Source organism: Nycticebus coucang, chromosome 7 (genome assembly GCF_027406575.1).
Source record: "Nycticebus coucang isolate mNycCou1 chromosome 7, mNycCou1.pri, whole genome shotgun sequence".
NCBI classification, from domain to species: domain Eukaryota; kingdom Metazoa; phylum Chordata; class Mammalia; order Primates; family Lorisidae; genus Nycticebus; species Nycticebus coucang.
This window is the reverse complement of record NC_069786.1, coordinates 28162902-28175701: the sequence shown is the minus strand read 5'-3', so window position 1 is coordinate 28175701 and position 12800 is coordinate 28162902. Positions and strand designations below refer to the sequence as shown.

General features: G+C 45.0%; 1 protein-coding gene across 1 annotated transcript in view; it reads left to right on the top strand.

Annotated features, from left to right (window-relative positions):
• The window catches only part of LCT (lactase), a 73557-nt gene that overhangs the window by 7867 nt on the left and 52890 nt on the right, over positions 1-12800 (top strand). The window contains exons 2-3 of the mRNA XM_053598086.1: positions 103-182; positions 8742-8825. Coding sequence (XP_053454061.1) covers positions 103-182; positions 8742-8825 — 164 coding nt within the window. The remainder of the gene's footprint in view (positions 1-102; positions 183-8741; positions 8826-12800) is intronic.

Here is a 12800-nt window from a genome sequence, read left to right as displayed (position 1 = left end):
AAAAAACACAAAAAAAAAAAGACAACAGGAAACGATTCCCCAGTGCCTTTCATGATCAGAGTTCATGCCCTTGCTCACCTCTGGTGTCTCTGTTGGTTGCAGGTGGAAAGCTCTCTGTTGTCCTGCAAGCTGAAGAGACCCCAGGGTTCCTGCTGGACCCATCCACATCTGCACTTGCCCAGGTGATGATAGCCCAGAGATACAGCTGTAACATCTGAGGAGAGTTGCAATTTTACTTTTTAAAAACAAGGGAAACTTTGTCTATTGGTGTGGCATTTTTATAAGTGCCTCAGAATGAGTGGTAGATTCATTAATTACTTTAAAAACAAAACCTTGGGGCGGCACCTGTGGCTCAGTGAGTAGGGCGCTGGCCCCATATACCAAGGGTGGTGGGTTCAAACCTGGCTCCAGCCAAACTGTAACAAAAAATAGCTGGACATTGTGGCGGGCGCCTGTGGTCCCAGCTACTCGGGAGGCTGAGGCAAGAGAATCTCCTAAGCCCAAGAGCTGGAGGTTGCTGTGAGCTGTGATGCCACAGTACTCTACCAAGGGTGACAAAGTGAGACTCTGTTTCTAAAATAAATAAATAAACTTTAAAAATTAAAAAAAATAATAATAAAAAAACCAAAAACCTTGTAGCCCTACCTCTTCCTTGGTTAAGCATCAACTTGCCTACAGAAAGAAGCCAAATGCCTCTTCTTACTCTTATTATTTATTAAGAATCCAAAATAGTTTACAAGAAAAGAGACCAGATTGTAGCAAAACAGAAACAAGAGTAGACAGGTTTTTAAAATGTGCTCCCCAGAGTACCTCTCCTAGTTTCTGTATCCTTTCTCATGTTTTAACTATAATTTTTTTTTTTTTTTTTTGTAGAGACAGAGTTTCACTTTATTGCCCTCGGTAGAGTGCCGTGGCATCAAACAGCTCACAGCAACCTCCAATTCCTGGGCTTAGGCGATTCTCTTGCCTCAGCCTCCCGAGTAGCTGGGAGTACAGGCGCCCGCCACAACGCCCGGCTATTTTTTTTTGTTGCAGTTTGGACGGGACTGGGTTTGAACCCGCCACCCTCGGCATATGGGGCTGGTGCCCTGCTCACTGAGCCACAGGTGCCGCCCTTAACTATAATTTTTATAAGAAAAATTAAAACATCTGAGAAGTAAACAGCTTCATCCCTTCTTTGGCTGCTGGGAGATTTGAAAAGCCATTAGAAAATAGCTGGTTTCTGTGATTCTGCAGCACTGACAAGGTGCTATAGGGACACTAAGCTGTTCGCTGACATTTACACTGTGGTGAGGGCCCCATGTGTCAGGGTCCAGTCTTCAGATTTACCAGTTCAGATATAATAAAACTCATACAGGATAAGATTCTGGATAGACAACTTCCAGGCTAATTGCGTGGCCAGAATGCCATCTAAATTAGTTTACAAAGGGCAATACTGTAATCAGTTATGAACTCGGGAGACCAAAGTGCTGATGAGAAAAATACTTATAGAGCAATAGCCTTTGAACTGGTTTCTGCCCCAATCCATGCTGTGCAATGCTCTGGATGATCTACTAAAAGCACAGATCCAACCATTTCCCTTCTGAGAAGCCATACTCCCCTAAATTGGTAGAAATACCTCAGGGCTTTCCTAAGTGTTCAAGGGCATGTGTGTCTCTCTTTGGCCTCACCTCCTGTGACTCAGTGTGTATGCTGTGCTCACTTCCTGCTCTCTGGCATTCCCTACTTGATGTCCGTCCTGTCCTCCTACCTTCCTAGAATCTTCCTCCAGAAAAATTCTACCCTTTAATATCCATGTTATATCCTCTTACTGGATTGATTTCTTCATTATTATATTAATACAACGAACTTTTTGTTCTTTCTCTCTCTCTTTTTTTTTTTTTTAGACAGAGTCTCACTTTGTTGCCCTTGATAAAGTGCCATGGTGTCATAGCTCACAGCAACCTCAAACTCTTGGACTGAAACAATCCTCTTCCCTCAGTTTTTCATTGTTAGTAGAGACAAGGCCTCACTCTTGCTCAGGTTGGTCTTGAACTCCTGAGCTTGAGACAATCCACCTGCCTTAGCCTTTCACAGGGCTAGGATTACAGGTGTGAGCCACAGTGCCCAGCCACTACCTCTCCCTCTCTCTCTCACTCTCTTTTTTTTTTTTTTCACTGTTTTTGATTTAAAAACCTGTTTTATCTGATGTTAAGTATAGCTACTCCACTCACTTTTGTTTTCCCATTGCATGGAATATCTTACTATCAATCTATATGTGTCATTATGGGTAAGGTAAGTTTCTTAGAAGCAGCATATAGTCAGATCATTTTTAAACTCCATTCTGCCAGTCTGTATCTTTTAAATGAGCACACTGTCCATTTACATTCAATGTTAGTATTGATATATTAGTGTTTTTTGTTTTTTTTTTTGGAGACAGAGTCTCACTCTGTCACCTTCAGTAGAGTACTATGGCGTAACAGCTCACAGCAACCTCAAATACCTGGACTCAAGTAATCCTCTTGCTTCAGCCGTCCTTTGTAGCTGGACTATAGGCAGCTGCCACCACATCTGGCTAGTTTTTCTATTTTTTAGTAGAGCCAGGGTTTTGCTCTTGCTCAGGCTGTTCTTAAACTAACTGAGTTCAAGCAATCAACCCACCTTGGACTCCCAGAGAGCTAGGATTACAGGCATGAGCCACCACGGCTGGCCTTCCTTTGTGTGATTCTTTTATAATGTCTGTGAATCTTATATCTCCATGTATTTTCATGATGGTGATTGCTGTCCTTTTGCATCCATGTTTAAGATCCCTTTGAGCATTTCCTGTAGAGCCAATTAATCTAGTGGTGACAAATTCTCTCAGTGTTTCAGTGTTGGCTTGTCTGGGATACACTTTACTTCTCCTCATTTATGAAGCTTACTTTGGCAGGATATAAAATTCTTTGGCTGGAAGGATTTTTTCTTTCAACACTTTGAAAATGCCATCCCATTGTTTTCTAGCCTATAAGCCTTCTGGTGAAAAGTCTGCTGTTAGTCTGATGGGGTTTCCTTTATAGGTAACTAGATACTTTTCTCTTTCTAGTTTTAAAATTCTCTCTTTCAGCAGCACCTGTGGCTCAAAGGAATAGGGTGCCAGCCCAATATGCTGGAGGTGGTGGGTTCAAACCCAGTCCCGGCCAAAAACTGCAAAAAAAAAAATAATAATAATAATAAAATAAAATCTCTCTTTCACTTCTAGTTTAGCAATCTGATTATAATTCACCTTGGTGAACTTCTTTTTGCAATGTTTTTTGCCTGGCATTGTTGAGCCTCCTGTATCTGAATGTCTGAGTCTCTTAGTAGCCCTGGAAATTTTTCATCAATTATTTTCTTTTTCTTTCTTTCTTCTTTTTTTTTTTATTGTTGGGGATTCATCGAGGGTACAAGAAACGAGGTCACACTGATGGCATTTGTTAGGTAAAGTCCCTCTTACATCAATTATTTTCTTAAATAGGTTTCTTAAACTTTCTGATCTCTCTTCTCCCTTGGTAATACTGATAATTTATGAGTCTAGTCGTTCTAATGTTATCACAGATGTCCTAAAGGTGTTGCTCATTCTTTTTTATTTTTTTCCCTTATTTTTGTTTGACTGGATTATTTCAGATGACCTCTCTTCAAGTTCTGACATTCTTTTTTTTTTTTTTTTTTTGTGGTTTTTTTTTTGGCCAGGACTGGGTTTGAACTCACCACCTCTGGCATATGGGACCAGCACCCTACTCCTTGAGCCACAGGCACCACCCAAGTTCTGACATTCTTTATTCTGATTGGTCTAGTCTATTCTTGAAGCTTTTGAATGTGTTCAATAGTTCCTTCATAGACTTTTTCAGCTCCAGAATTTATGTTTGGTGTGTTGGATGTTCTCCCTTCCCTTCCCTTTCCCTTCTCCTTTTCCTTTCCTTTGTTTGAGTCAGTTTCAACCTGTTGCCCTGGGTAAAATGCCATGGCATCATCATAGCTGACAGAAACCTCCAATTCTTGGGCTCAAGTGATTGTCTTGCCTCAGTTTTTCTATTTTTAGTAGAGGCGGGGTCTCACTGTTGCTCAGGGGGGTCTCGAACTCATGAGCTCAAGCAATCCTTCTGCCTTAGCCTCCAAAGTAGCTAGGACTAGAGGCACACATCACCCACATCCAGCTAATTTTTTTTTCTATTTTTTGTACAGACAGGGTCTGTCTTTCTTCAGGCTGTTCTTGAACTCCTGAGCTCAGTAATCCTCCTGCTTTGGCCTCCCAGATTACCGATGTGAGCCCACTGTTCCCAGCTGGGTTATTTTTTTATATGTCTATCTCCTTGGTAAATTTCTCATTCATATCCTGAATTGATTTTCTGATTTCTTTGTAATGGTTTTCATATTTCTCTTACATCTCCTTGAGCTTCTTTAGAATCAATATTTGGAATTCTTTATCTGGCGTTATGAGGAATGCTTTTGACTAGAATCTGTTGCTAGAAAATTGTTATGGTCCTTTGTGGTGTCATATTTCCTTGCTTTTGCATGTTTCCTGTGTCCTTCTGTTAATATATGCACAAGCAGTTGCTTGTTCTGATTTTTTGAAATTGGTTTCAAAGGGAAGAATTTTTCCCTGAAGGTATAAATATGTTGTTGGTTGAGTAGGACCCTTTGACTTTGATTTGGGTACCTGCAATAGTGAGATCTTTATATGATTTTCTAGGCAATATACAGTGTTCCTATGCTATCTGTGATTTCCTTGGTGGTATAGGGAACAGTTATTAGTTGAGGCTGCAGTGAAGGCTGGGCTTTAATGACAGCTGAGCTGGTCTTTGGCCCCAGTAGGGATGATTATGCCTGATTTTAGGCCCCTGAGAGGCTTACACTGACAGCAGTATTAGTGTGTCCCAGGGGGCAAATCCTTGGGCCTTCACATGGCTTGCTCAGAAGGTAGAAGTGGGAGCAGAGGCCAGGGATATGGGCAGTGCCTCAGGCTCCTGAACATTGGTGTGATGTGGGAGGTAGCAGTAACAGTGGTAAAGGCACCCACTGGGACCCAAATGGTCCGTGTTGGTGTAACTGCATGGATTGGGGAGTCGAGTCCCCAGTCTCACAGCTGACTATAACAGAGTGTGTTACATTGTACAAAGTGTGTTTAGAAGAGCTTGCTTCTGGCTCATGCCTATAATCCTAGCATTCTAAGAGGCCAAGGCCGGTGGATTGCCTGAGCTCACAGGTTTGAGACCAACCTGAGCCAGAACGAGACCCCACCTCTAAAAAAATAGCCGGGCATTGTGATGGGCACCTGTAGTCCCAGCTACTTGGGAGGCCGAGGCAAGAGAATTGCTTGAGCCCAAGATTTTGAGAATTGCTTGAGCCCAAGATTTTGCTGTGAGCTGTGACACCACAGCACTCCACTGAGGGCAAAAAAACTGAAACTCTGTGTCAAAAAAAAAAGAAGAGCTTGCTCTCTCCTGTCTCTTCGCAGCCACATGGTGGCTGTAGTCACACCACGTTGGACTCAGCGTGAGGCAGGGCAGGGCCCAAGGTTAAACTTTCAAAATGACACCAGGTGTGGTTCTGCCTCAAAGAGGGCAGGACCCCTTTCAAGCAAGTGGCACAGGCAATAGAGTGTGAGGAGTACTGTCCACTTGCATCTCAGTCTCACAGGAGCCATAGCAGTGTAGTGGGAATTTTCCTAAGTGTGTGTAAGAGAGGGTGGGCTTCCCTGTCCCTCCTCAGCTGGTGGGGTCTGGTGCTAAATCAGCCTGAACTCAGCCTGATGGTGGGATGCTGTCCAGCTTCAAACTCCCATAATGGCATCTTGGGCCCATGGCCAGAAAGGGTGGGGCCTCTTCCAAGCAAGTAGTATGAGCAAGATGCTGGGTGGAATGCCAGGTGCTTGCATCTCTATCTCGCTGCAACTTGTAGCAGGGCAGTGCGGGTTATCCTAGGAATAGATAGGAGAGCTTGGGCTCCCCTGACCCTCCTCAGCTAAGCAGCTACTAGAGATGTGTCAGCCTGAATGCAGCCCAAAGGCAGGGCTCTGTCCAGCTTTAAACTCCCAAACTGGCACCCTGGGCCTTTGATGAGTGAGGGCAAGGCCCTGCTCAGGAAGACTGCTCTGACAGGAAACTGTGAGGAGTGCAGTTCATTTGAGACTCAGCCCTACAGGAGCTGGTGCAGGATGAGGGGCATCGTCCCAGATGTGTGCGATAAAGGCTGATTTCCTTGCCCTTCTCCACCAGGGTACAATGCAACCCAGTATCAAACTCTCAAAATAACACCTTGGACCAGAAAGGCTGGGGTCCCACCCAGGCAGGCAATGTAGGTGAGAAACTGGAAACTGTTGTCTGCTCATGTCTCAGGCTCAACAACAGCCTATATCAGGGCAATGGGGATCTTCCCTGGGCTCCTCTTCAGGGCCCCGCAATGGCTGCAGGCACCCTAATGGTTTCCTGGTATCTATAAGTTCTCAGAATGGCACCCAGCTCAAGCTGCTCTGGGCTCAGGGCTTGTGGGATTCCACATGAATTCCCTTTCTGGAGCAACATCTTTGTGCAATCTCCAAACAGCTCCCTATGTTAGACCTGAAACCTGCTTCTGTTGAGGGATTCTATTATAGCCAAGATCATAAAAGCTTCTCTTGGTGAGTGGAGCCCAGGGGGCTCTCCTGTTACTGTTTCCTCATGTCCAGGAGCTTCTCCCTGCAGTTAGCCAAGCCCCAGCCAAGCGAGTTTCCCTGAACCCTCTTACCCACTTTTTTTTTTTTTTTGTAGAGACAGAGTCTCACTGTACCGCCCTCGGGTAGAGTGCCGTGGCGTCACACAGCTCACAGCAACCTCTAACTCCTGGGCTTAAGGGATTCTCTTGCCTCAGCCTCCCGAGCAGCTGGGACTACAGGTGCCCGCCACAACGCCCAGCTATTTTTTTGTTGCAGTTTGGCCGGGGCTGGGTTTGAACCCGCCACCCTCAGCATATGGGGCCGGCACCCTACTCACTGAGCCACAGGCGCCGCCCAGCCCAGCTATTTTTTTATTGTAGTTGTCACTGTTTGTTACCAGGCCTGGGCCAGGTTTGAATCTGCTGCCTCCAGTCTATGTGGCTGGTGCCCTAACTGCTGAGCTACAGGTGCCGAGCCACCTCTTACCCACTTTTGCTGCTTCTCTGGTAAATCCTAGTTTCTCCTAAGAAATCTGTTCAAAACGTGAGAATCTGCTAATTATACTGGTTTTTCCCCATGAGGAGCACATTATACCTGTATCTAGTTGGCAGTCTTAATCCTATTTCCTGGTATGGGCTTTTTCTTATGGCACTTCCCCCGCTCTGCCCTTTCTTGATGTAATTGGTATAGTTACTAACCCTCCCTATTAAACATAAGCCTCTGTGGGTCTTAATAAATCTTTTTTTTTTTTTTTTTTTTTTTTTAATTTGGCCGGGGCTGGGTTTGAACCCACCACCTCCGGCATATGGGACCGGCGCCCTACCTGCTGAGCCACAGGCGCCGCCCAGGTCTTAATAAATCTTTAAATGAGACTCTACACCCTCTGTACCCAGCACAAAGCCATTCAGAAGTAGGAATTTATTTATGTGTTGTACGGAATTGACAAGCAGAAGCAAGAACTGAGAGGAAATTGGGAATATTAGAGTGACACTTGCCTGCATGGAGCAAATGTGTGGATGATAACTTTACTGGGAAAGCAGTAGGGAGCCAAGGGTGGATCAGTCATCACAGGTTTACAGAGCACTTGGTTCTGAACAGATGCTATTACCTACAGTTCTTATTCTGAGGGAACAGAAGATCTATGAGAGGGAGAGGACAGGCAATGATCTAATCACAAGGATAGACATGGACAGCCAGCAGCCTCGCTGAGGGAGACACGGGGAATGAATCACAGTGGTGTCTTTTTGTGTTTAGACCAGAGGTTCTCAACCTGTGGGTCACGACCCCTTTGTAACAATGAAAATACATCCTGCATATCAGATATTTACATTACAATTCATAACAGTAGCAAAATTACAGTTATGAAGTAGTAACGAAAATAATTTTATGGTTGGGGGTCACCACAACTTGAGGAACTGTATTAAAGGGTCACGGCATTAGGAGGCATTAGGAAGGGTGAGAACCATTGGTTAGACTCTGAATCTGAAGTCCTTCAAACACATGTAGACCAGAAACAAGGCAGAAGCATACGCCCTTATCAGAAGTTTGTGTGGGAGTGTCAGCAACCCGGACGATGAGGGTTGTACCTTCAACTGATAGAATGGACCACGCTGGGGCTAACTGGGTAGACTCGAACTATGGCCTAAAATTAAACCAAAAAAACCCCAAAAATCCAGTGGGGTCCACAGAGATCTACTGGATCCCAGTAGGTGGCTGGTGGCTTCATTACTTCCAAGCTGGCTAAATGTGAGGGCCTTGCAGGGGAGGCTGTGGGGCCAGGGCTGGTCTTCAACTCCCTCCCTAAGAGCTCACCAGCACTGGTAGGAACCCATTACTTCTGGCATATGCAATTATTTACTAACTCATTTAATCATACAGGCTTCTTGTGTGCTTCCTATGTGCCAAGCACTTGGCTGAGCCCATAAATGATGGATTCCTAACTCACAGACACAAGTACAGCCCCCATACACACATTCTCACCTCATCCTCAACTTTTCCCTTGTAAAATCTCACTTTGGAGTATTCCATTTAGGGAAGCAAAAAAGAACATTTCAGGACAGCTCTTTGTCTTGAAACTGCTTATGTTCTAACTACCCTTTTTACTTCTTTCTAGGACTTCACTGATTTCTTCTCCCTTGATTTGTCTTACGGATGCCAAAAGGAGGCAAGTCTACCACAGATGCTGAATAAATTGCAGGTAATGTGAGGCCTTTTCCAAACTGATGATGAATGGTGAAGGTTCTTGAGAGAACATGAGATATTTAATGCCTTGTCTAATGTCTTCCTTCAGCATGATGGCATCATGGTGGCATCACACTGTGAATCTACTTTGTGCCACTTGACTATACACTTAAAATGCTTAAGGGCTCAGCACCTGTAGCTCAAGTGGCTAGGGCAGCAGCCACATACACCGAAGCTGGCAGGTTCGAGTCCAGCCCAGGCCCACCAAACAACAATGACAACTACAACCAAAATAAATAAATAAATAAACAGGCGTTGTGGTGGGCGCCTGTAGTTCCAGCTACGCGGGAGGTGAAGCAAGAGAATTGCTTACGCCCAAGAGTTTGAGGTTGCTGTGAGCTATGATGCCATGACACTCTACCCAGGGCGACAGCTTGAGACTCTGTCTCAAAAAAAAAAAAAAATGATTAAGATGTTACGTTTATGTCTATTTTACCACAGTTTAAAAAAAAAATGCATTTCCCACCTAGATCTGTTAAGTCAGATCCCAGCTATTGGGACATTCCAGTAAGCTCAGGACTCTTTCCCATACCCAGTATTGTTTTTCTGGAGTCTACTTTCTGTTTGTTTGTTTGTTTGTTTGCTTGTTTGTTTTTGAGCCAGAGCCTCAGGCTGTCGACCTGGTTGGGTAGAGTGCTATGGCATCACAGCTCACAGCAACCTCCAACTCCTGGGCTCAAGCGATTCTCCTGCCTTTACCTCCCAAGTAGCTGGGACTACAGGCGCCCGCCACAACACCCAGCTAATTTTTGGTTGCAGCCGTCATTGTTGTTTGGTGGACCCAGGCTGGATTTGAACCCGCCAGCTCAGGTGTATGTGGCTGACACCTTAGCCGCTTGAGCCACAGGTGCCAAGCGGAGTCTAATTATTTTTGATCATTAGAGAAAGTATATTAGGGACTACCTATCTGATTATTAGGTTTCTCTCTTATGCTTGGTCACTAATGTGCAACTTACTTGCTTAATTACCTAGAGTCTTGGCTAATCCCCCATTTCCTGGCAAGGTTTTCAGGGGTCCTCAAACTACGGCCCGGGGGCCACATGAGGCGGTATGATTGTATTTGTTCTCGTTTTGTTTTTTCACTTCAAAATAAGATATGTGCAGTGTGTTTAGGAATTTGTTCATAGTTGTTTTTTTTTTTTTTTAACTATAGTCCGGCCCTCCAATGGTCTGAGGGACAGTGAACTGGCCCATTGTTTAAAAAGTTTGAGAACCCGGGCGGCGCCTGTGGCTCAGTCGGTAAGGCGCCGGCCCCATATACCGAGGGTGGCGGGTTCAAACCCGGCCCCGGCCAAACTGCAACCAAAAAATAGCCAGGCGTTGTGGCGGGCGCCTGTAGTCCCAGCTGCTCGGGAGGCTGAGGCAAGAGAATCGCTTGAGCCCAGGAGTTGGAGGTTGCTGTGAGCCGTGTGAGGCCACGGCACTCTATCGAGGGCCATAAAGTGAGACTCTGTCTCTACAAAAAAAAAAAAAAAAAGTTTGAGAACCCACTTTAACTGGTGACACCCAGTTGTTTCTCCCGGACCTTCTAAGTTCTAGCAGTACACCTATCCTTACCACTGAAGAGCTACCTTCTCTGGGCCTCTCTAGAGATGTCTGACCCCTCAAATTCACCCACATCTGAATTCTTGCCTTTGCAGGTTTGGGCACGAAGCCCCTCTCCTCTGCTTTCAGTCCCTGCACAACCTATAAGGCAAAGCAGGCAAAGCAGCCTCATGGTTTTGAATCCCACCACCTCCACCACCAAGGAGGATGGTTTGAGGAATTGTTTAAATACCCTAGTTCAGTAATGTCAAACGCTTAGCACTTTAACTACACGGAATCTTCATTTTTCAGTGCTGCTTTCATTATTTTCAATACAATAATAAGATTATCTAATCAGGCTCAGCACCCACAGCACACTGGTTATGGCGCCAGCCATATACACCAAGGCTGGTGGGTTCAAACCCGGCCCAGGCCAGCTAAACAACAATGACAACTGCAACAAAAAAATAGCCAAGCATCGTGGCGAGTGCTTATAGTTCCAGCTACTTGGGAGGCTGAGGCAAGAGAATCATTTAAGCCCAAGAGTTTGATGTTGCTGTGAGCTGTGACGCCACAGCACTCTACTGGGGTGACATAGTAATACTCCTTTTAAAAAAAAAAAGATTATCTAATCAAAGACAGTAGATGTATCCCCAATAGATTTGCGTAATAGTGCTTGCTTATGCCAAATACTGTGTGAGGCACTCTATCCTCACATTATCTCTACTCCTTACAAAATACCCTAAGGTTTAGGAAACAACCAGACACTGGGTAGTGGACATCAGAAGTGGAACTTTTTTTTTGAGACAAGGATCTCACAATGTTATCCAGGCTGCTCTCAAACTCCCAGCCTCAAGTTATCCTCCCACCCCAGCCTCTGAGTAGCTGGGATTACAGGCACATACCACAGTGCCCAGCTTCTGAGGTGGAATTTAAACCAGGACTTTCTTTTTCATCTTTTGACCTAAATGGGAAATAAAACAAAATAAAATAAAGGAAACCAAGGCTTTCTCATTCCAAGCAACACACTACTTTTCCAAACAAAAACAAGTCCAAGATGTAGGAAATGTTATAATGAGGGAGTATTTTAAAAAGTCATATGTGGGCTCGGCACCCATAGCACAGTGGTTACAGTGCCAGCCACATACACCAAAGTTGGCAGGTTCGAACCTGGCCCAGGCCAGCTAACCAACAATGACAACTGCAACAAAAAAATAGCCAGGCGTTTTGGCGGGCACCTGTAGTCCCAGCTACTTGGGGGGCTGAGGCAAGAGAATCGCTTGAGCCCAAGAGTTTGAGGTTGCAGTGAGCTGTGCCACAACACTCTACCAAGGGTGACATAGACTGTCTCAAGAAAAAATTAAAAAAAAGTCATGTGTTATTAATCTTTTTTTTTTTTTTTTGAGACAGAGTCTCAAGCTGTTGCCCTCATTAGAGTGCTGTGGCATCACAGCTCACAGCAACCTCAAACTCTTGGCCTTAAAGAATTCTCTTACCTCAGCCCCCCAAGTAGCTGGGACTATAGGTGCCCGCCACAATGCCCGGCTATTTTTTTTGTTGTTGTCACAGTTGTCATTGTTATTTAACTGGCCCTGCTGGGTTCAAATCCGCCAGCCTGGGTGCATGTGGCTGGCACTATAACCACTGTGCACAGGCACTGAGGCCAATTTTTGTTCTTTTTATAAATACCTTCTTACCTGAACCTGAACCTGAACTTGCTTGCAACCCAGAGCCTGCACTTGAGCGCTTGCTGATGCTATTTCTGGGCCTTAGACAATACTGTGGTATCTTTGAGGTCTACTTGTGTCTTTTGTGACTAAGTCTGTCTTTTGTCCTCCTTAAGGAATTAGACCAGAGCTTGTTGCCAAGCTAATGGGTTCACACACTGCTACAGCATGGCCTCTGAGAGAGCATCGGCACTATTTGTACTTGAGGATGAGGTTTATAGTGATTCCCCTTTTTTGTTTTTTTTTGAGGCAGAGCCTCAAGCTGTTGCCCTGAGTAGAGTGCCATGGCATCACAGAGCACAGCAACCTTCAACTCCTGGGCTCAAACGATTCTCCCAAGACCCAAGACCTGGAGGTTGCTGTGAGCTGTGAGGCCACAGTACTCTACCAAGGGCAATAAAGTGAGACTGTCTCTAAAGAAAAAAAAGAAAAAGACCCACTGATACTAATGTCTGGATAAAGCTGTGAAACTTCAGCAGCTGGCCAGCCAAATGGTAAAACTCTCCCTGGACAAACTTAGCACCCATTTATTGCACCTGCAACAGTTCTTTATTCCTTTTATTTCTTGGATGCTGCACTTGGCAGCTCAAATACAGCCTCCAAGATTCAGAATGACAGCTTACAACTACACCAGAGAGGAGATTGTCCCTCTCTCTCTCTGGGATCCTAGCTACATGCCC